The 22,156-nt window shown below is 48.3% G+C and overlaps 3 protein-coding genes across 8 annotated transcripts; 2 read left to right on the forward strand and 1 right to left on the reverse strand.

Moving 5' to 3' along the window:
* The first annotated feature begins 1,057 nt into the window (after window positions 1-1,057).
* PHETA2 (PH domain containing endocytic trafficking adaptor 2) lies at window positions 1,058-6,204 on the forward strand. 6 transcript variants are annotated; one of them, XM_081587758.1, is made up of 3 exons: window positions 1,058-1,325; window positions 2,780-2,863; window positions 3,879-6,204. In XM_081587758.1, exon 3 carries the CDS (start codon window positions 3,884-3,886, stop codon window positions 4,676-4,678), a length of 795 nt encoding a protein of 264 aa, XP_081443884.1. In that variant the 5' UTR covers window positions 1,058-1,325; window positions 2,780-2,863; window positions 3,879-3,883; the 3' UTR covers window positions 4,679-6,204. The 6 variants fall into 6 exon arrangements, with proteins under 6 accessions (XP_081443884.1, XP_081443888.1, XP_081443887.1 ...); XM_081587762.1 differs by having other exon boundaries at window positions 1,104-1,325; window positions 3,698-6,204; XM_081587761.1 differs by lacking the exon at window positions 1,058-1,325 and adding an exon at window positions 1,368-1,496 and having other exon boundaries at window positions 3,698-6,204.
* Window positions 6,205-6,529: 325 nt separating this feature from the next.
* SMDT1 (single-pass membrane protein with aspartate rich tail 1) lies at window positions 6,530-10,202 on the forward strand. Its single transcript, XM_081587782.1, has 3 exons — window positions 6,530-6,783; window positions 8,493-8,633; window positions 9,952-10,202. Exons 1-2 carry the CDS (start codon window positions 6,598-6,600, stop codon window positions 8,628-8,630), a joined length of 324 nt encoding a protein of 107 aa, XP_081443908.1. The 5' UTR covers window positions 6,530-6,597; the 3' UTR covers window positions 8,631-8,633; window positions 9,952-10,202.
* Window positions 10,203-12,004: 1,802 nt separating this feature from the next.
* On the reverse strand, window positions 12,005-22,077 carry NDUFA6 (NADH:ubiquinone oxidoreductase subunit A6). Its single transcript, XM_081587781.1, has 3 exons — window positions 21,911-22,077; window positions 12,925-13,040; window positions 12,005-12,211 (listed from the first exon to the last, which is right to left on the reverse strand). Exons 1-3 carry the CDS (start codon window positions 22,047-22,049, stop codon window positions 12,080-12,082), a joined length of 387 nt encoding a protein of 128 aa, XP_081443907.1. The 5' UTR covers window positions 22,050-22,077; the 3' UTR covers window positions 12,005-12,079.
* Window positions 22,078-22,156: the final 79 nt, after the last annotated feature.

Genomic DNA, 22,156 nt, shown 5'->3' on the forward strand with positions numbered 1-22,156 from the left:
GAGTAGCTCCCGCTCCCCGTAACTAGAGACAAGCCTGGGCAGCGATGAAGATAGAGCACAATAAATAAATTATTATTTTAAAAAAAAAACAACAACAAACCTCACTGAAGACCTGGTGATGGTTGTTCATTTCAGTCTGGAGTAGCAACCCTCACAGATTTACAAAGCCCCACCCCACACATTCTAACCCTATATCCTGCTGCTCCTGCCACTCCCCAACACACACACACACACACACACACACACACACACACACACAGGTCTCCTTGCAGTTCCTCAAACACAGCAGGTCTCAGAGCCATTGCACTGGAACGTTCCCTCTGCCTGGAATACTCTCCCTCTCGATTCTGGCATGACCGGCTCCCTCATTTCCTTCAATTATTTCTCAAATATCACCTTCTCCGTGAGGCCTACTGTGACCATTCTATTTAAAACTGAAACCTTCCTACCCCCCCCACCCCCCATTCCCAGACTCCTTGCCCCAGCTCTATATTTTCTACAGAACTTATTGCCTCCTAACTCATTTATTATGGTGTCTATTAGTAACTGAATAAAAGTTAGTGGGAGAGACAGATAATAAACAGGAAATAAAAGCATGAATGTAGGGAAGTTTTTTTTTATAAGCGGTTAGTGCTATCATACAAATACAAACCAGGGATGTGACAGGGCTGCGGAGGGGACAGGAGCTGAGGCCTAAATAATGTGAAGGAGTTAAGAGCCTCGGGGTAGGGCTGGGAAGGAGGAGTGTTCTTGCAGGAACTGCCAGGGCCAGAACTCTCCGAGGTGACAACCATCAAGTTCATGGGCAGATGTTCTGAGCTCACCAGCCTCCCAGGGCTGTCAGGAAAGCCTCCCCCGTGTTTGGTTGTGCACCCCTGCGTCCTTCGACCGCAGGCCTAGCTGTCCACTGACCCCAGGCAGAGCCTGGGCGCTGAAGATGGGTTGCAGGCTGGCATGAGTGAAGGGAGCAGAAACGGATAATGTCTCCCCCACGAAGCGGAGATCCAGCCGAGTCCAGGGGGCCGGGTTGGGTGGCTGGGAAGCTGGGCTGGGCCTCGTAGGCTGGATAGGAGCCCGCCCAGAGGAGGCGTCTGGGCCGTCCCAGACTTGGCTGTGTGCGAGAAGTGGGCCGGGCGGGTAGAGGGGGGCTGGAGGGAAAGAGAAGGTCTCGAAGTTCCCCGGGAGGTGGCCTGGGTCCGAGGCCCCCGGATGGCCCGAGGTGGGACTGCGGGTTCGAGGCCGCCCACCGCCGACCAGCACTGGGCCTCAAGCCGGGCACGGCCGGCCGGGCCTCAGTTTCCCTCTGGCGTGGATCGCGGAGCCTAGTGAGTCGAGGGCGGGGAGGGGTGAGGGCGGAAACTCGAGCCGCCCAGGCGGGGTCTCTCGGCTCCCGCGGCCACGTTTAGCGGCCCGGACGGACGGAAGCATGGGGTCTGGAGTCGAAATGGCCCCGGGCCAGCCCGCGGGCCGCGCTCCTGGGCTTCGGGGGCGTGGAGGTGAGAGCGGGCCCGGCGGGCTCGGGAGGAGGCGGCCCCGGGAAGGCGTGGCCCGCGGGGACGTGGCGGGGCCGCTCCCCGCGCGATGGGGAAACCGAGGCGGCAGCCGCGCCCCGAGTCTGCGGCGCTGGCCGCAGAGTTCCCGGAGAGGCCACCCCGTTTCCGGGCGACAGCGGGTCAGACACCACCACCACCCCCCGCGGTGGCCATGGCCAGTGGGTCCCACGCGCCAGCCCGCCGCTCCTCTAACAAAAGAATCTAGAAAAATGTGGTGCAGCGGATTCCCGCCGGGGTTGAAGTGCGGGCCTCGCTAACCCGGGAAGCGGGTGGGGAGGAGACGCCCTTCCCTGGGGAGGGGAGACAGTTCGGTCGGCTCCGGATCTCCTCTTCGCGCCCCAGTGCTGGACGGCCGGGAGGTGAGGCCACTGCTCAAGGAACCAACCATCTGTGTTTTTCTCTTCCTTCTCCTCCGACCACCATCGGAGACCGGCCCCGCCCCCATCTCAGGACCCTGCTTGCTTCTCTCCATAGCCCTTATCAAGGCGGGTCTTCACGTTATTTAATTGATTTTAAAAGACACTAATTATTATTTATCTTTGTCCTTTTTTTTTTTTACAGTGTGCCGCCCCCTAGGAAATGTAGGCTCCAGAAGAGAGGGGCTTTATTTTGTCCACTATTGTATTCAGTTATTTTAACAAATACTTTCAGAGAGCCTCCCCAAGCCCTGCAAGGGGCTGGTTATTGGGGAGGATCCACCGGCAACCAAGTCCAGTTGGTTGGTTCTAGACATTCTGGGGCTGGGGACAGCGCTGTAAACACAAAGGAGATCATTGTGGAATGAAGGCTGCTGTTGGGTCACCTTAGATCTGACCACCTTCCTGATCAGGACCACCTTACATATAGTGATCAGGGCAGGCCTCTCAGATTAGGTTACTTAAAGACCACAGATAAACTGTGTGGCAAGTGCTAAAATGGAAAAGCAACAAGCCATGTGGGCATTTAACTCTGTCCTAACCTTAGAGGGCAGGGAGCTGAGGTCCAAAGAGTGATGATCAGGACAATGGGACTCAGATCCTTAAACTGCTCATAAGTGCAGGGCCTGGGTGGACCTCTGTGTGTGTGTGTGTGTGTGTGTGTGTTTGTGTGTGTTTGGGGCAGGGCTGTAGATTATCAGGGGCCAGGGAAGGCTTCCTGGAGGAGGTGGTGGTTTCATTTGGCCCGAGGTTGAGTAGGAGTTTTCATCCTTTAGGATGGATTGACTGGGTTTGAGAATTCTTTTGCAGGTGTCCTGGAAACCACGTGGTCAAAGGGCTGAGCTGTGTGGCTAGACAAGAGAGGCCCCCACCCCTGCCCACGGAGCTCTGCTGGTAAGTGGGTCACTGCCAGGACTTGCCCCCCAAAGAGGTGAGGGAATCAGAAGACCAAGCTCTGCTTCTCACTGGCCACATGATCCTGGAAAGTTCACCTTCACTGTTCTGGGCTCAGTTTTCTGAGTCAGGAGAACAGTTGGATTATATGACATTTGTGTGGGTTCCCTGGTGGCTCATATGGTAAAGAATCTGCCTGCAACATGGGAGATCTGTGTTCGATTCCTGGGTCGGGAAGATCCCCTGGAGAAGGAAATGGCAACCCACTCCAGTATTCTTGCCTGGAGAATCCCATAGACAGAGGAGCCTGGCGGGTTACAGTCCATGGAGTCACAAAGAGTCGGACACAATTGAAGTGACTTAGCACACAAGTATGGGGCACCAACACTCGGTAGTGGAGGTTGATCCTACACCACGCCCTGTGTCTGTACTTGTTTACTGAGAAGGTCCCTATCTGAACCCACACTGATTGAGGAACGAGGCAGGCCTGCCCCACCCCAGCCCTATCTGACCCTGCAGTCTGCTAAAGGACAACTGTGCCATTAACAAATGAGAGGCCAGCAGGGACCCACAGAGCCCATGGAAACCCTGGATGTTTGGCTTCAGGGTTGGAGCTAAGGGGCCCTCAGATTAAGGAGTGACGTAAGCAAAATGTTTTTTATGAGTTTGGGGTCCATTTCAGCCCAGCTAATGCCTTTTTCTTTGGGTTTTAAAAAGCTGTTCACAGCCCTGCCATACTTCCTGGTCTGACACAAATGACATTTTCCTTTTCTCTGAGTCCTCTGATAACCAATTTTTTTTTTTTTTTTTGCATGATCCTCACAACCCTTTGAGAGCAAAGGCAGGGAGACTAGCCCATTTCACAGATGGAGACACTGAGAATCTCAGGGCACAGAAAGTAAGAAGAGGCCACAGGGCTCGGGCCCAGATCTCCTCCAGAGCCAGTACTCTTTTTCCCACGGGGCGCAAGAGCTGCCTCCCTCCCTGATCGCTGTTCGCCTCTGTCATCTCACAGTTCTCATGGGAGCCATGAAGCTGAACGAGAGGAGTGTGGCCCACTATGCGCTGAGCGATTCCCCGGCAGACCACACAGGCTTCCTGCGCACCTGGGGAGGTGCAGGGATGCCACCCACCCCCAGTGGCGCTGGCCGAAGGTGCTGGTTTGTCCTCAAGGGCAACCTGCTGTTCTCCTTTGAGAGTCGAGAGGGCCGGGCCCCCCTGAGCCTGGTGGTGCTGGAGGGCTGCACGGTGGAGCTGGCCGAGGCTCCCGTGCCTGAAGAGTTTGCCTTCGCCATCCGCTTCAACGCTCCTGGGGTGCGCCCACACCTGCTCGCAGCGGATGGGCCGGCGGCCCAGGAGGCCTGGGTGAAGGCGCTGTCTCGGGCAAGCTTTGGCTATATGCGCCTGGTGGTGCGTGAGCTGGAGAGCCAGTTGCGTGAAGCCCGCCAAAGCCTGGACCTGCACCGCTGCTCATCCTGGAAGGCCGTTTCCAGCCGCTGCAAGCCCCCGGCTCCTGACCGCTGGTCTCCTAGCCTGGAGAACGGCCACTCCCTCCCCAGAGATTGCAGCCCAATGGGCTTGGTGGAAGAAGGGGGCAGCCGGACAGCAGGGCGGGGCTTGGCCTTGGCCGAGTGGGAGCTGCAGGGCCCTGCCAGCCTCCTCCTAGGCAGGGGGCAGAGCCCCGTGTCCCCTGAGACCTCCTGCTTCTCTACCCTGCATGAGTGGTACGGCCGGGAGATTATGGAGCTGAGGCGGGCCTGGCTGCAGAGGGCCCAGGAGAACCAGCCAGAACGCAAGGACCAGGACAGACCCTGAGCTTGGGCCCTTTGGGTTCAGCCCTTGTCCTGCTGGTCAGGACGCCAGGGTCAGTGCTTTTTCACGAGTTTAAGGTTTTACTGGTTCTTTTTTTTTTTTAAACTGGTTTCTGAAGTTGCTTTTGAGGTGAGCACTCTCCTTCCAGCTTTTTAGGTTTTCCCCCCAGGTTCCAAGTCTACCTTCATGCCTAGAGGGAACTGAGAAATCATTAACTTTCAACCCATTTATTTCCTGAGGCCCAGAGAGGAGAGGTGGCTTGCTCAGCAGTCACAGAGCAAGACTCAGGCCTGCTGACTCTGTGCTGGACTGCCCCTCTCTCAGGGGATATTAATGAAGTAGGTAATATCACATGACCACAGGCCACTCCGCCTTCACCTATACGATTCTACAGTTTCCAACACGGGGAATCTTGTGTAAATACCCGAAGTCGCCTGCAGTGTTGGCTTGAGGGACTGACATTGTCAGAAAAAGTGGATTTACTGTGTCACAGGGGTTTCTGGGGCCTCGCTCCTCCTGAGTGGTGAGAAGATTGGACATGGGATGCCTATCCTGCAGTGCAGACAGGGCCCTCTGGAGGGAGAGGGTCTTTAGCTAGTAAAGAGGGATTTATCCTGATTAGAAAGTGTTAGGGCCCCTCTTCTTTCCCTGACTGCCCTGTCAACAGATGGTGCTGGTCACTGCCCCAGGAGGGGCCAGTAGCTCTTCTGTTAGCAGAAACTCTGTCCTCAGCTGCCAAGCGGGAAGCTGAAGTGGGCTCCCTGGGAAAGTCAGTGCCTTTGATTTTCAGTCCTGGGCATTCTAGGAGCTTGGACATAGGATTCCTGGCACCCTGTGATAAACTCTTCTCTCTTGACTGGGCCCCTAAAGGTATTCCTGACCCAGACACCCCTAGGAACTCCTTCAGTCTTTCTTATTACCCTCTGGTTCCTACTCTCACCACCATGGTGCCAAGCATTTTCTTTACTAGGTGTTCTGAGAGCCAAAGTGACTGGGTAGACAGGGCCAGAGGCCGATCAGCCTGGCACCCTAAGGATTCTGGTGGCAGAGACTGGATGGAAGATTCAGAGCCTGGCCCAGTATACACAGTCTCTCGCTGGGGTCTTATGAGGCCTGACAAGGGGCCAACTAGGCCTAGAGTCTTCGGCTTAAGAGCCTGTTTCAGTCCAGGAGGCTGTGATGCTGCCCAGGGTCCAGGACCTGCTCCGAGGAAGCTAGGTTTGTTTCCTAAGAAGAGGGGCTACCTTCCTAGCCTGTATGGGAGCCCCACAGCTTGTGTCTCTTGTTTTATGCACAGATATTATAGATTTTTTGGTTATATATTTTATTGTTACAGTGCTTTTTATACAATTAAAACACCATGTTTATTACTCGTATTGGTTCCTTTTTAGCAGTTTGTGTGAAAGCCCCCATTTTCCCCCTTTTCATATATATTTTCCCCCTTTTCAGATATATTTTCCATTTGGTTGTATATAACATATACTGTGGCATGAAATAAAATTCCAAAATCATTTAGCACAAGTAATAAATTTGAATTGTATTTTTAAAATGTTAAAAAAAATAACGATAGTTTGAAGTTCAATTAAAGTGGTCTTTCATTTCAATAACTCCCTGCTCGGCCAAGCCCTGGCCGTCCTGGGTGCCGGAACAATAACAGAAATCTGCAGGTTTCACAAGAACAACCCCAGCCAGATGGTCCCGCCCACCAAGCCTGGAATGAGGCGTGTACCCAGGCCCTGGCGTCATCCTCGTGACGTCACCATGTGCCGCAGCAGGAACTAGGCGCACTGCGCAAGTCTGTGAGCCGGACCTCTCGTCCGATCCCTACAGTCTCGCGAGGCTTAGGGCGGCTTTCTTCCTGAGGGCGTCACTGGGGCCGGGCAGTGGGGTCCTGGGGCCCGGACTAGGGGCGGAGCTGGGAGATGGCGTCCGGAGCAGCTCGGTGGCTGGCGTTGGTACGCGTCGGATCTGGGGCTTCCCGGAGCGGGCTAAACCTGAGGAAAGGTGGTGATGTCTACGCCGGACGGAGCTGCTCAGGTCGGAGTCTGGTACCGTCGAGGTCAGTCATCGTTACTCGCAGCGGCGCCATTTTGCCCAAACCGGTGAAAGTGAGTGTCTGCCTGGAGGTGGGGCGAGGGGGCCGAGGCCAATCATTGTGGGGAGTGTGTGCAGGTTGACGCTGATTGATAGGAGCAAAGGCCAGTCGAACGACTGCCTTAGACCGGAAGTCGGATCAAGGACAAAGTTTTGCGCTGATGCACTGCTAGTTTTGACAAATGGGAGGAAGTGGCCGGTTTAGTTTGGTCGTTGTTGAGCCGGGTACAAGGAGACAGGAGATGGGGGTCAAGAGCGGAGAAAGACAGCACTTTGCACTAGCTCATCCAGAGGAGCGCAGTGCCCTGGCTTTTTGGAGCCAAAGGACTCGGCTTTATGCATACGGTATAGACAAGTTTTGCAACTTCTCTACTTCATAGTTGATGGGATGAAAAACGAATTGGTAAATAAACGGTTCGTGTGACAGACCTTATCTTTTTGTGAGTTTGGACCTAGTATTTAATTCATGTGACTAGGTGTGCAGGGAATTACTTCCTGTTGGTACAGCCCGCACCAGATACTGTTTTCCCACTACTAAGTGTTATTACATGCCCTCAGTACCCTTGGAGTTTTTTCAATAAAATAAGAACAATCCCTTATACAGAATAAGGTTGCTTTTTTTTTTTTTTTTAATTCCAGGGCTGTGTAATAGTTACAAAACAAAAACAAATACTTCTAAAGCTAGTGTGGCCAACGCAAGCTTATACAAAGTGAGTTCAAGCCTGTTTCACAGCAAGAAACAGGGTCCATGTTAGGGAAAAGCTGCCTTTAAAGAGGCACGATTAAAAAAAAAACATTTTTGGGGGGGAACCCTTGTAGGGAAATAATGAGAGGAAATGTTGAGATTTTATTGAAACTTCTCAAGTTTCTTTAAATAGCTAGTCTTTTACTATAAAGACATACTCAATTTTCAAAATACACGTTTCTAAAATGTCATATAGTGAAGTCAAATTTGTCAGGCACCAGGGAACCAGTTAAAGAACTGTACAGAATATCTCCAGTGTACATGTTCATAATTTTGTAATCGATTTACATGTATTTAGTGACTTGTTAGAACTTTTTGTGAGAATATATTGTTTCTAGCACATTTACAGGGTATGCAGGAGAAGGCAATGGCACCCCACTCCAGTACTCTTGCCTGGAAAATCCCACGGATGGAGGAGCCTGGTAGGCTGCAGACAATGGGGTCGCTAAGAGTCAGAAATGACTAAGCGACTTCACTTTCCCTTTTCACTTTCATACATTGGAGAAGGAAATGGCAACCCACTCCAGTGTTCTTGCCTGGAGAGTCCCAGGGACGGGGGAGCCTAATGGGCTGCCGTCTATGGGGTCGCACAGAGTCGGACACGACTGAAGCGATTTAGCAGCAGCAGCAGTGACTTGCTGAAGCAGAACTGAACTTTTATTTCCCTAGTCCACCTCCTAGTACCTTTTCACCTGTTTAAAAGCATCTGCAAGTAATTAATAGCTTGTGCCCTAATTTTTAGATGTCTGTAAGAGCGCCTTGTATTTTTCTTTCTGGTGTACAGTTTGATGGCCATAGAATCACTTTATCTCTTCTAATCATTTTTCTTGCTCCGAATTTTTCCAAGGACTTTAAAATCAAATTGCTTATGATGAATCTGAGGTCCACAGGAGGGAATGCCCCTGAGAGGGCCGGGCCTTCTGTGGTCTTGCTAGAGTGGGCACTGGAGCTCACAGCCACCACTCTGACCCTCTGCAGATGTCCTTCGGCCTTCTCCGCGTGTTCTCCATTGTGATCCCCTTTCTCTATGTCGGGACGCTCATTAGCAAGAACTTTGCTGCTCTACTTGAGGAGCATGACATTTTTGTTCCAGAGGACGACGATGATGATGACTAACAGGTAAGATTTGCTTCTGCCCCCAACATGGCCCAGGAGCCGGAAGTGGGGTGGAGCATTTGAACTGTGATGTGGTTTGGATACTCCAAGCAGGAGCACAGACTTTTAATGAATTGACACACTTGCTGACTAACCTCTTATGTCACCTTTTCTCTATGTTGGATAAAGGAAACTATCTTATTGACTTACAAATTCACTGGGGTCTCTACCAACCAGGTTGAATCCCAACCACCCTTTTCTGTTTGCCCTTTGAAAGTGTTAGTCGCTCAGTCGTGTCTGATTTTTTTTGTGACCCCGATGAACTGTAGCTCTTGAGGCTCTTCTGTCCATGGAATTCTCCAGGCAAGAATACTGAAGTGGGTAGCCATTCCCTTCTCCACGGGATCGTCCCTTCTGACCCAGGATTGAACGCCAGTCTCCTGCATTGCAGGCAGATTCTTTGCAGTTTGAGCCACTAGGGAAGCCCAGTTGCCCTTTATGTACCCTCAATTCTCTCAACCCACAAATTTTGTAGACAATTTAATATGCCTTGCACACCTACCACAGCTTCATTTCACCAGCTCCATACTGAAATTTAGAAACTACAGGCCCTTATCAGTGAGCTCCGGTTACCAGTACAGTCTGTACACAGGCACTGCAGCCTGGCTCATACACTGCTCACAAACCTTTCCCCAGGGCCAGTTCCATTCAGCTTTCTTGTTTTGACTTCCGGTGCCCTAATAGGTGCTGACTGGCTGTATTACTGTTGTAAATAAGAGTCATCCTGACTCTTTGGTCTGGTTTTTAAGGCTTGCCATGATCTGGTTACACCTATTATTCCAGCCTTATCTTCCATATTCCCAACCACATACCTGTCTCCAGTTATTCACGATTTCTTGAATTCTCCACACTCTTACCCACTGCCAGGCAATAGCCCATTATTCCTCCCAACTGAAAGGCTATTTCCCACTGGGCTTATTTCTACCAGTTCTTCATTATCTTTGATGAAGTGTTTCCTCATTCCTCCACTTGAAAGTGTCTGCTCTGCCCCCTTACTGACCAGTACCTCTTGTGGTCTTCAGTATTATACGCTTAAGATATACCCTAAACTCGACTCAACTACATTCTTGCTGCAGGAAACATGTTTTGTTTTGTTTTTTTATATCTTTGGGGCCCCAGTGCCCGGTCTTTGGTGAATGTAAATATATGAATGAATAATTGAATGTACTCAAAATTGCCTTTCTCCTGCCATGTTTGGTAGAACCTCTGTAGAATTCTCTTTCAGTATATGGTTAGAGGTCTGTTCTGTCAGCCAGTTCATTGCTGCTTTCCTTTTTTGCAGGGCATGGAAGAAGGACAGAAAGGAGAAAGCCCTAACTTAAGAAATGGTGATGCTTGGAGCCTCTCCTCCTTTCCCATCAGTAGATGGGCCTGGGGAAAGCCCTCAGCCTCCCAACCCCAGTGAAGACCCCTGCATGGTCTGTGACCACAGCCCAAACCCCCAGGCTCTGGGAGGTTCCCAGAGATGTGCTGTCCACTGAGCATAATCAGATTATGAAAAAACATAATAAACATCAGCTCTGTGTGACTGAATGATGGCTGAAGTCTCTCAAGTTGGCTTTAGCTGCAGTTTCTTGTCCTCGCTGTCCTGTCTCTATCTGCTGAACAAATAGGTCTTTGATTTACAACCCAGGGTCTTCAGGCCCCTGTGGATCCACAAAGTAATTTGGGGAATCTGGGACAAATTTTCATTATTTACAAAAGCCTAACAGCTGCACAGGCTAACTAAAGGCTGAAGCTTTTGTGCTGAGTAACACTGGCTAGCTATCACATGCAATCAGAAGAAGCTTTGAGTGTTTAAAGAAGTCCTTGAGAAATACCACTTTTTAGCAAAATGTGGGTTCCTTAGCTGAAAAAATAATAAAGGGGTTGTTGGTGCTGAAAGTGGAGAAGAACTAAAGAGCCTCTTGATGAAAGTGAAAGAGGAGAGTGAAAAAGTTGGCTTAAAGTTCAACGTTCAGAAAACTAAGATCATGGCATCTGGTCCCATCACTTCATGGGAAGTAGATGGGGAAACAGTGGAAACAGTGTCAGACTTTATTTTGGGGGGGCTCCATAATCACTGCTGATGGTGATTGCAGCCATGAAATTAAAAGACGCTTACTCCTTGGAAGCAAGGTTATGACCAACCTAGATAGCATATTTAAAAGCAGAGACATTACTCTGCCAACAAAAGTCTGTCTAGTCAAGGCTATGGTTTTTCCAGTGGTCATGAATGGATGTGAGAGTTGGACGGTGAAGAAAGCTGAGCACCGAAGAATTGATGCTTTTGAACTGTGGTGTTGGAGAAGACTCTTGAGAGTCCCTTGGACTGCAAGAAAATCCAACCAGTCCATCCTAAAGGAGATCAGTCCTGGGTATTCATTGGAAGGACTGATGTTGAAGTTGAAACACCAATACTTTGGCCACCTGATGTGAAGAGCTGACTCATTGGAAAAGACCCTGATGCTGGGAAGGATTGGGGGCAGGAGGAGAAGGGGACGACAGAGGATGAGATGGTTGGATGGCATCACCGACTTGATGGAATTGGGTTTGTGTAAACTCCGGGAGTTGGTGATGGACAGGGAGGCCTGGCATGCTGCGATTCATGGGGTTGCAAAGAGTCAGACATGACTGAGCCACTGAACTGAACTGGTGCTGAAAAATTTGGGACTCCTCAGGGTGATTGTACCTATAGATACTGAAGCCCCTTCTCCAGCATTTAGACTGTCGAGGGATGGAACAGAGACCACCACCATCCAGAGCAAACAGTTCTTTAAATGGGGTCAAAATGCATTCTTGTCACTTGAGCTACACCTCAGTTTACAAAGGGAATATTTCTGTTCTGTGTGTGCATTGAACAGCTGGGTCTCTAGCAGAATGCCTGAGAAGGAAGTTGACTTCATTTTTAGGACCAGCATTGTTGCAAGTAGAGGGCTCGGCAGCTGGGCAGACATTTTCTTCAGAACCCAGGGAAAAACAGCCCAGCTTGTCAGCTCCACCTCTCAGCCCCTTAGTGCTGCTCTAACCCTTTCCAGTAGTAAAAGCTGGTTAATTTTGGATAATCTGTGCCATTACACCAAGCTATCCACTCCTGGTGGCTGTAGAAACAGCAAAGTTAACGAAGCCATCCAGCACCATACCCAGAATGACAGTTTCTGAGCAGATGGCCTCTTCCTTCTGTTTACCGACATGCAAGGCTCGGATAAAAGAGAATCTAATTTACTGGAAACACCACACTTCAGGAAAAGGGAAAGAACAGGTGGTGTGTATACTGGACCCAACTTGTTCAGACAAAAAGTGAGAGACTGCAGAAGTAGAGCTTCCCGCTGAGGAACCAATGGAATATCTTGAAATGACCGTCATATGTTGAGTTTATTTTTGCTTTAAAATATTTAAATATCAACATGCACCTTTTCCATTGAGTGATTTCATGGGTCATGCCCAACATAGAACTTGGACAGGAAATCCTTTGGCCTTGGTGCTTCTGTTTCATGGAAAAATCGCATAACATGTGTCCGCTGCTTCCACACTTTAATTGTTTCTTCCAGTTCCATCTTTCCCTGTACAAGTGAGGGGACAGGTCTCAGTCAAGAGTGGCTGGGTGGAAGGAATACAACACTGAAGGCCAGGGTTAGATCATCTCTAGCACTGACTTGTTGAGTGACCTTGGGCAAGTAATATGCCCTGTCCAGACCATAGTTTCTGCATCTGGAAAACTTAAGTGGTGGACTAAATAATCTCTGAGGCCTGTCAAATATATATATTTTTAACCCTTTGGCTGACTGGTTCCAAGGGGATAACTTTTGGTCACCAGGCCTCTGCCCCATGACTGCCTAACCTGACTGGCTTTAACATGTACCATTCTTTCAGCGTTACTTACTGGCCCATGCTGAAGTTGCCATTGATGCTAGCGAGACAGACCAGAGAGACAGAATCAAGCTCAGGATCTGACTCCACTTACTCAGCCAACTGGCCTGCTCTTCTGGCTGTAAACTGGCAACGTGGTGAAGCGGTAACTTGCATGGATTAGGTTCAGGAAGAATTCAAACTTCCCTCTTTTTAATTTTAAAATGCAAGCCCCAATGAATTTTCCCTTGAATAATCTTATAATCTATTTAACCAGGTGAGAACCTCCAATCAACTGTTCCTTTGAAACACTAGGTTAACAGTTGCTGACCCAGTTGTTGCTTTTAAACTTGGTGATAAAATATTCATCTGGAAAGCTCTGGACAAGTTGGCTCCTCTTTTAAATCAGTCAGGGAGAGTCAGTTACCTTAATTACCAGAAGATCAACCACCCTGGGGTCTGTGACGTGCGCATTCTTCTTAAACATTTCCCGGACTTTATCCCGTCCCTGTTTCACAGAGATGTCTAGCTGGAATAAATGCACTAGAGAGAAAACATGATTCAGGGTAGAGATGATTAAAATGTGTTTTTAAAAAATTGAGTCAATGTCTACTCACTGAATACAGAGGTTGCCCATTCACTCCATTCATCAAATTTTAGCCTGACCCTAAGCTAGGTACTTGAGGATGTGAAGAAGCATGAGATATGGTATTATCTCAAGAGCTTACGTTTTGTTTGGGGAGGCAAGCCCACTACATTTGAAGAGGCAGCATAGCACAGTTCAAGAGTATGAATAACCTGGGTTCAAATCCCAGCTTTGTTGTCCATCAGCTATATTATTCTGTATACATTAACTTCTCTATGCCTGAGGGTATTTATTTGCTAGTGAAATGAGGATGGGAGCTGCTGCTGCTGCTAAGTTGCTTCAGTCGTGTCCGACTCTCTGCGACCCCATAGACGGCAGCCCACCAGGCTCCGCCGTATTAACTCCAGGGCTACTGTAAGGATTCTATGAAAGTGAAAGATGCTTAGGCCAGTGCCTGGCATGGAATAAGCTCTCAATAAATGTCAGCATTATTATTACATGGAACAACTGGCAAGAGATGCAGGGCTGACATTAATGTACAACGATATGGTGGAGGTTTGTGTACCATGCAAACTTAAGAGCTGAGGGAGACTGCTGAGTGTGCAGGTAGGGAAAGGCGTCAATCCAGCAGGCAGTTACTACCATATTAGGTTTACCAGGGGGAAGTAGAGGGAAGTTTAAGATGTAACAGCTCCTGCTTTCTAGGTCTTAAATCCACCAGTGCAAATACTGCAAAAATCACAATATTCAGTAATCCCTGATTAAGTGCTAAAACAGTGGGACAGACTCAGTGACCTGGGAGTTTGACAAAGTAGATATATGTCTTGAAAATTAGGTTTTAGTCATTTTATTCTCATCTTCTGGCAGTTGGCCTTCAGTGGATTTTCTGATGACAAGGAAATGAACGGAGCCTTGTATGGTAGGTAGTTGGGGTAAGGAGGGAAGAAAGGGGCGCATGAGGCTAAGCGGACAGCATAACCAGGCTCACACGCCAGAAGTAGCACTGTGGTTGAGGAGACCAGTGGGCTCACTGGTGAGAATACCCTGTGGTGTGGCCATTCCTGTGACAGGTCCACTCGACGGAGCTATCACAGCCAGCTCTGAAAACCACAAGGGCCATCTCGTGACCGAATTAACCAACAACAAAGTGTGAATCTTTAATTACACAGGTAGCTTAGTGACAGCAATAGAAAAATAAAGCTTCTGCTGAGGGAAAGACCATGCCAGGCTGACTCAATCAAAGAATAAGCAATAGCAGAATCTAATAGGAGAAACTGCATCCCAGCTTTACAGGAAAGTGTTAACAGAGGACAGAAGATCACATGAGAAGGAACTCAGTCTCCAGTGGAGTGCTGGAGCAGCCTGCCACAGTGAGCCAACTATACACAGCTCTTCCCAAATGCGGCATCACCGACTTCACTGAGAGCCTAAAATCAGCCGTGCAGGGGGGTATTCATGGCACTGAAAATGGCAGGGGCTTTCCTGGTGGTCCAGTGGTTAAGAATCCACCTGCCAATGAAGGCGACACAGGTTTGATCCCTGCTTCAGGAAGATCCCACACGCTGGAGCAATTAAGCCCGCGTGCCACAACTATTGAGCCCATGTGCCTAGAGCCCATGCTTCTGGGATAAGAGAAGCCCATGCACCACAATGAAGGGTAGCCTCAGCTCTCTCACGGCAACTAAAGAAAGCCTGTGAGCAGCCACGAAGACCCAGCACAGCCAAAAACACACCATAGTATCACATTAGGAATTTTAGAGAAGAGCCAACAAAGAGAAAAGACGACAGAGACACAAATTAATGCAAACTAATATGGATCCTGAACGTTGGAATCTTACCACTAGAGCACTGTGGGGACCTGCCTGAAGTCAGACAACTGATCCCTGGCAAACACAGGCCAAGAATCCAGGTTGTTGGTTCTTTAATTTATAATTTTGTGTTCTGCTGCCGTCTATGGGATTGCACCGAGTCGGACACGACTGAAGCAACTTAGCAGCAGCAGCAAGGAAAGGAGTATGAGGAATCTTCCCCTGCTATCAGTGCTTACCTTTCCTACATTTTCATATTAGAATTTGGTCCAACCTTAGGAGAAAAAACCAAGGTGCCTCTATGCACACGAGGGGAGCTGGTGTCTACCCGATTTCCATTCCCCAAGGTCTCCCGAACCACACACCAGCACACTGGGCATATGAATCTTCTCAGGAGAATGTTCACAGGCACAAAGGCAAAGTTTTGCTTACAATGTTGTTCAAAGATCCCCAAAAGTCCCTCCTGTCAGGTTAAGAATCCTTGTTTCTAGAGGGACAAATGCCATAGCTTTCACCCAGCTATCCTCCTCCTATCCCACCCCCCTGAACACACCCATTCACCAGTGAGACAGGCTGTGGGAAGGTAATCAGGAACAGCTAAGCAACAGTCTGCTGAACTGTTCTTTGGTCTAAATCAGTGGTTGTCAAACCTGTGATGATTCTGCCCACCAGAACATTTGGCAACATCTGGAGGCAATTTTGACAGTCACAGCAAGGGGGAAAGAGTGCTAATGGTACCACTGGGTGGAGGCCAGGCATGTTGCTAAACATCCTACAAGGCACAGGGCAGTCTCCACAACAAGGACCTATCCAGCACAGATGCTGCTGTCGAGAAGCCCTGGTGTAAACCAATTCTAACTGTTCCTTCTCAACTCACAGATTCCTGGCTTACTCTTTGAATCCTGAATATTTTAATTTCAATTTTAAAAACATCTGTGAGGCTCAAAAGGAAGATATGAAAGTGCCCCTTCTGGATGAAGGTGACTTCCACGGTGTGTGTTTTCCTCAAGTAACTGTTAAGAATTTTCTGAGTCAGGAAGTCTTGACACATTAGGAAAGATGACACTGGTACGGTTCTCAGTCATTTGCTCCAATTCATTTTGGGAGCATTTATACCAAGTGCCAGGAGATCCTTAGATGGGAAGGTAGCAAGGTGCGATGAAAAAGAGCATGGGATCTGGGGTCAAACGAGCTGGGTAAGGTCTCCACACCATCATGAACTATGACCTTGGCTGGGGTACAACCTCCTCAGTCTGTTTCCTCATCTAAAACACAGGCGAGAAAATAACCTCTGACCTAACTCCTCTACAGGAATGTGGTGAAAATCAAATGACAACATCTTATTAACAGTAAAGCACTGATACAGATGTTAACTGTTAAAAATTTCAGCACTTATTTCCCATACCTCTATTATGTTTGGGGTTTTAATGATCTGGTTATATGCCTATTTTCCTGACTAGACCATGAAGGCAGAGTTGTGTTTTAATCACTTTTCTATCTCTCTAGGCATCTAGTACTGACCCTGTAGTACAAGAAGTACCCAATAAAATGGAAATTAAATGAATAGTTTCTATAGAAAGTCTCCTATTACACTGTAACCAGCAAGCAGCATGTATTATTTTTTTCAAAGGAGGGAATCTGGGGTGGTTTTGTTCTGTGCTTCCGAGCAGAGGCAACCAGCCAGGCAAATGGCAGTCTGTTCCAAGTGTGCAGCATAACTGGGCCCTGTGAGATTCACGGAAAACTACAGTAGGAGCTGAGCTAAGCATAACAGCTGACAATCAGGGTCTGATGGTGTGATGTGAGATCAGCTTATGTGCCTCAGTTCTCTCATCTGTAAGACAGGGAAACAATTGGAACCCACACTACAATGAGGCGATGTAAAGCATCTGGCATAGTCTGGGCCATATGTTTGCATTTCAGTGAATGCTGTGTGTGTGTGCGTGTGTGCATGCGTGTGTTCCGTTACTCAGTTGTGTCCAAATCTTTGCAACCCCACAGACTGTAGCCCACCAGGATCCTCTGTCCATGGGATTCTCCGAGCAAAAATGCTGGAGTGGGCTGCCATTTCCTCTTCCAGGGTATCTTTCCAACCCAGGGACTGAACCCGTGTCTCCTGCATCTCCTTGCATTGGCAGGCGGATTCTTTACCACTGAGCCACCTGGGAAGCCCCAGTGAATGTTGATCAGGCCAGTGTGTACACTAGTGTCATGATATCCATCACTGGGGATTTCAGCTGAGGATCCAAACTAAGGATTGGGAATAAGTAAAAGTATAGTATTGATAATAACTAACAGAGTAATTATTATGCAATTGTGCAATCTCAAAAATGACAGAATGATCTTGGTTCGTTTCTAAGGCAAACCATTCAATATCACAGTAATCCAAGTCTATGCCCCAACCACTAATGCCAAAGAAGCTGAAGTTGAACAGTTCTATGCAGACCAGAAGACCTTCTAGAACTAACACCAAAAAAAGATGTCCTTTTCATCACAGGGACTAGAATGCAAAATGAGGAGGTCAACAGATACCTGGAGTAACAGGCAAGTTTGGCCTTGGAGTACAAAATGAAGCAGGGCAAAGGCTAATAGAGTCTTGCCAAGAGAATGCACTGGTCATAGCAAACACCCTCTTCCAACAACACAAGAGACGACTCTACATAGACATGGTCAGATGGTCAATAATGAAATCAGATTGATTCTATTCTTCACAGGCAAAGATGGAGAAGCTCTACACAGTCAGCAAAAACAAGACTGGGAGCTGACTGTGGCTCAGATCATGAACTCTTTATTGCAAAATTCAGACTTAAACTGAAGAAAGTAGGGAAAACCACTAGACCATTCAGGTATGACATAAATCAAATCCCTTACGATTATACAGTGGAAGTGACAAATAGATTCAAGGGATTAGATCTGATAGAGTGCCTGAAGAACTATGGACAGAGGTTCCTAACACTGTACAGAAGAGCTGATCAAAACCATCCCCAAGAAAAAGAAATGCAAAAAGGCAAAACAGTTGTCTGAAGAGGCCTTACAAATAGCTGAGAAAAGAGAAGTGAAACGCAAAGAAGAAAAGGGAAGATAGATCCATCTGAATGCAGAGTTCCAAAGAATAGCAAGGAGAAGTAAGAAAGCCTTCCTAAGGATCAATGCAAAGAAATAGAGGAAAACAATACAATGGGAAAGATGAAAGAGCTCTTCAAGAAAATTAGAGATACCAAGGGAACATGTCATGCAAAGATAGGCACAATAAAGGGCAGAAACAGTATGGACCTAACAGAAGCAGAAGATATTAAGAGGTGGCAAGAATACACAGAAGAACTACACAAAAAAGATCTTCACGACCCAGAAAACCACGATGGTGTGACCACTCACCTAGAGCCAGACATCCTGGAGTGCGAAGTCGAGTGGGCCTTAGGAAGCATCACTACAAACAAAGCTAGTGGAGGTGATGGAATTCCAATTGAGCTATTTCAAATCCTGAAAGATGATGCTGTGAAAGTGCTGCACTCAATATGCCAGCAAATTTGGAAAACTCAGCAGTGGCCACAGGACTGGAAAAGGCCAGTTTTCATTCCAATCCCAAAGAAAGGCAATGCCAAAGAATGTTCAAACTACAGCACAATTGCACTCATCTCACACGCTAGCAAAGTAATGTTCAAAATTCTCCAAGCCAGGCTTCAACAGTACATGAACTGAAAATTTCCAGGTATTCAAGCTGGATTTAGAAAACACAGAGGAACCAGACAGAGATCAAATTGCAAACATCCATTCGATCATAGAAAAAGCAAGAGAATTCCAGAAAACCACTTCCTTCTGCTTCACTGACTATACCAAAGCCTTTGACTGTGTGGATCACAACAAACTGGAAAATTCTTAAAGAGATGGGAATACCAGATCACCTGACCTGCCTCTTGAGAAATCTACATGCAGGTCAAGAAGCAACAGTTAGAACTGGACATGGAACAACAGACTGGTTCCAAATTGGGAAAGGAGTACGTCAAGGCTGTATATTGTCACCCTGCTTATTTAACTTATATGCAGAGTATATCATGCAAAATGCCGGGCTGGATGAAGCACAAGCTGGAATCAAGACTGCCGGGAGAAATATCAATAACCTCAGATATGCAGATGACACTACCCTTATGGCAGAAAGTGAAGAAGAACTAAAGAGCCTCTTGATGAAAGTGAAAGAGTGAAAAAGTTGGCTTAAAACTCAACATTCAGAAAACTAAGATCACGGCATCCGGTCCCAACACTTCATGGCAAATAGATGGGGAAACAGTGGAAACAGTGACAGACTTTTTTGAGCTTCAAAATCACTGCAGATGGTGACTGCAGCCATGAAATTAAAAGACACTTGCTCCTTGGAAGGAAAGCTGTGATCAACCTAGACAGTATATTAAAAAGCAGAGACATTACTTTGCCAACAAAGGTCTGTCTAGTCAAGGCTATGGCTTTTCCAGTGGTCATGTATGGATGTGCGAGTTGGACTATAAAGAAAGCTGAGCACTGAAGAATTGATGCTTTTGAACTGTGGTGTTGGAGAAGACTCTTGAGAGTCCCTTGGACTGCAAGGAGATCCAACCAGTCCACCCTAAAGGAGATCAGTCCTGGGTGTTCATTGGAAGGACTGATGCTGAAGCTGAAACTCCAGTACTTTGGCCACCTGATGGGAAGAGCTGATTCACTAGAAAAGACCCTGATGCTGGGAAAGATGAAGGCAGGAGAAGGGGACAACAGAGGATGAGATGGTCGGATGGCATCACTGACTCAATGGACATGAGTTTGAGCAAGCTCCAGGAGTTAGTGACGGACAGGGAAGCCTGGCCTGCTGCAGTCCATGGGGTCGCAAAGAGTTGAACACGACTGAGCGACTGAACTGAACATAATAATTACAATGATGAATGTTAGATATGAATGAATGTCAGTTATTATCAATACTTCTACTTATTCCCAATCCTTAGTTTGGATCCTCAGCTGAAATCCCGTGATGGATATCATGACATCAGTGTACACAGGCCTGAGCAAACAACAAGCTACAGATCACCGATCCTCCCCACAAAGGTGTTGCACCCCCTTTGAGCGTCCCCTACCCGAAATCTCCCCTGCTCTACAGGCTCCTATAATCTCCTGGTTTTTCCTCTTCTCAGGACCCTCCTGACTCTGGGCTTATCTTCTCAAACAGTATTTGAGGGTCAGTCTTGGAGTGTGTTGGTTCTGAATGAACTGAATACCTGGGTTCTATCCTCAGTTCAGCCACTGATGTTTTACCCTTTGCAGAGTATGCTTCCTGTCACCTGGGTCTTGCTGCCCACCTCCTGTCCTCCCTGCAACAAGAAAACGTTCTTGGACACCCATGAAGTGTTCTGCCAGGCAAACCTATTTTTAAACATCTGCATTTGAACACACACACCACCTCACACACTAGCTACTGTCACTGCTCAACACTTATCCCTCTGTTCCCTGGAGGTTTGTGAATTTGTAGTCCCTGAACCCGTGGATCACTCAGGTTTCTCCCTCCCTTGTATCCTATGGGTTTAAAGTTTAAATTCTGATCCTTGATAACCTCTAAAAAAGTCAACCTGAGGGCAGTGACACTGTGGAGCAGACGCAGCTCTCATACAGTAAAGAGCTGGGTTCTGCATGGAGAGTAAGCCCTATAAATAACAGTAACAGTAACAAGACAAGAGGAGCAGCCAGCATTTAATGAGTGTCTAAATGTCAGACCCTATGACAAGTACTTTAGATGCATAAACATTTAATAGAGCAACTCTCTAAAGAAGGTACTGAGGAAAACTAAAGGCATAGTTTAGGAAACTATGGCATAGTGGAAATGGAGGAAAAGTAAGGAAACTGAGGCATAGTGAGATGAAATAGCTTGCTCTCGGTAACACGGCTAGTAAGGGCCAGGGTTTGGAGGCAAGTCCACGTAACTACATTCTACTGCTTCTCACACACAGGCAAGGAAGTGGCAGCCCTGAGAGCTATGGTGCTGAGGTCACTTAAAAACATTCCCTCTCAGACCACCAGTGGTGGCCTCCATTAAAATACACTTCTCCAGATCTTTCCAACCCAGGGATCAAACCCTGGTCTCCAGCACTGCAGGCAGATTCTTTACCAACAGAGCTAGCAGGGAAGCCCTAAATCACACTAAGTCAGATTAGACAGTTACAAACTATGGACAGTGCCTGACATTTGTACTGCCTTTGACAGTTTGCCCAAGTTTTCTTTGGCCAGGTACACTGGGCAGCAGCACTGATGGAGATGCCAAGACAAAATCTCTCTGAACCCAGGGAACTTACGTTTTAGTCCTTGAGGAGGAAAGACTGATTCTCTGACATCTAAGTGAAGACAGGGGCTCTGGTGCGGGCAGGGAAAGGAGTTCCTAAGGAATATTAGGGGCCTGTGGAGTTAGGGAAAAAGACCTGGGAGACTGCAGAAGGAGGCCACCTCACCCGGAGGGACTGGAAAAGGCACCACCATCTTACTGGATGACCTTGGGAAACTCACTTCCCTTCTCCGGTACTGTTTCTTCTCTGTGGTGGATGTGGGAACCAGGTGATCGCTGAAACCCCACAACCCTTTTATTTATATAACCTAATGGGAGTCTGTAAATACATTCAGGAACTCGAGTTGGGTTCCAGATCCAACACGGGCGGGCCCTCGGCCTTGCACAGATCACTTCGACTCTGAGTGCCTCGATTACTTCATCTACAAAACGAAGTGTGTCACTGACAGTCCCTGCTCTCCCTCCCAAGGGTTCAGGAAGAATTAGGGGGCCAAACAGCGAGGGCGTCTAGAAGAGCGGTTCCGACGCACAGCACGGCTGGTCTGACCCCCGCGCCGCCGCCAGGTCAGGTCCACCAAGGCTCGTGTGACCCTACTCGCCTGAAGCGCTCGGAATCACCTCTGCTCAAGTTGGTGACCTCAGCTCGGCCCGGCAGAAACGGGAGGCCGGGACGGCTGCGACCTTGGGCGGCTGTCTCCAGGGCCCCGCGTGAGCCGCTGCCTCTCACCAGTGTTCGGAACCTCCCGATACCAGGCGCGGTAGAGCTCGCGCACCCTCCTCTTGGCCTCGTTCATGTCCCGACTGAAAATGGGCTTCACCGAAGTGCTGGCCGCAACAGCAGCCTGGCGGACTCCGCTCGCCGCCATCTTGCTGAGAAAATCACTTCCCAACTCCACCCCGTTTCAACCTGTAAGACCGGCCGAGGTACGAGTCTTTTTTCTCATTGGCTAGAACAAGACCGGCCGAGGTACGA

The sequence above is a fragment of the Giraffa tippelskirchi genome, chromosome 4 (assembly GCF_054371585.1).
Source record: "Giraffa tippelskirchi isolate mGirTip1 chromosome 4, T2T-mGirTip1v1.2.pri, whole genome shotgun sequence".
Classification (NCBI taxonomy): domain Eukaryota; kingdom Metazoa; phylum Chordata; class Mammalia; order Artiodactyla; family Giraffidae; genus Giraffa; species Giraffa tippelskirchi.

Excerpts from the sequence above, each read along its gene's own strand:
- NDUFA6 (XM_081587781.1), bottom strand. The coding sequence starts at position 22,049 with ATGGCGGCGAGCGGAGTCCGCCAGGCTGCTGTTGCGGCCAGCACTTCG. Across the intron at positions 13,041-21,910 it reads TCGGGAGGTTCCGAACACTG|TGCATTTATTCCAGCTAGAC; the intron begins GTGAGAGGCAGC and ends TTTTCTCTCTAG. Across the intron at positions 12,212-12,924 it reads TTGATCTTCTGGTAATTAAG|GGAAAGATGGAACTGGAAGA; the intron begins GTAACTGACTCT and ends TCACTTGTACAG.
- PHETA2 (XM_081587758.1), top strand. The coding sequence starts at position 3,884 with ATGGGAGCCATGAAGCTGAACGAGAGGAGTGTGGCCCACTATGCGCTG.
- SMDT1 (XM_081587782.1), top strand. The coding sequence starts at position 6,598 with ATGGCGTCCGGAGCAGCTCGGTGGCTGGCGTTGGTACGCGTCGGATCT. Across the intron at positions 6,784-8,492 it reads TTTTGCCCAAACCGGTGAAA|ATGTCCTTCGGCCTTCTCCG; the intron begins GTGAGTGTCTGC and ends GACCCTCTGCAG.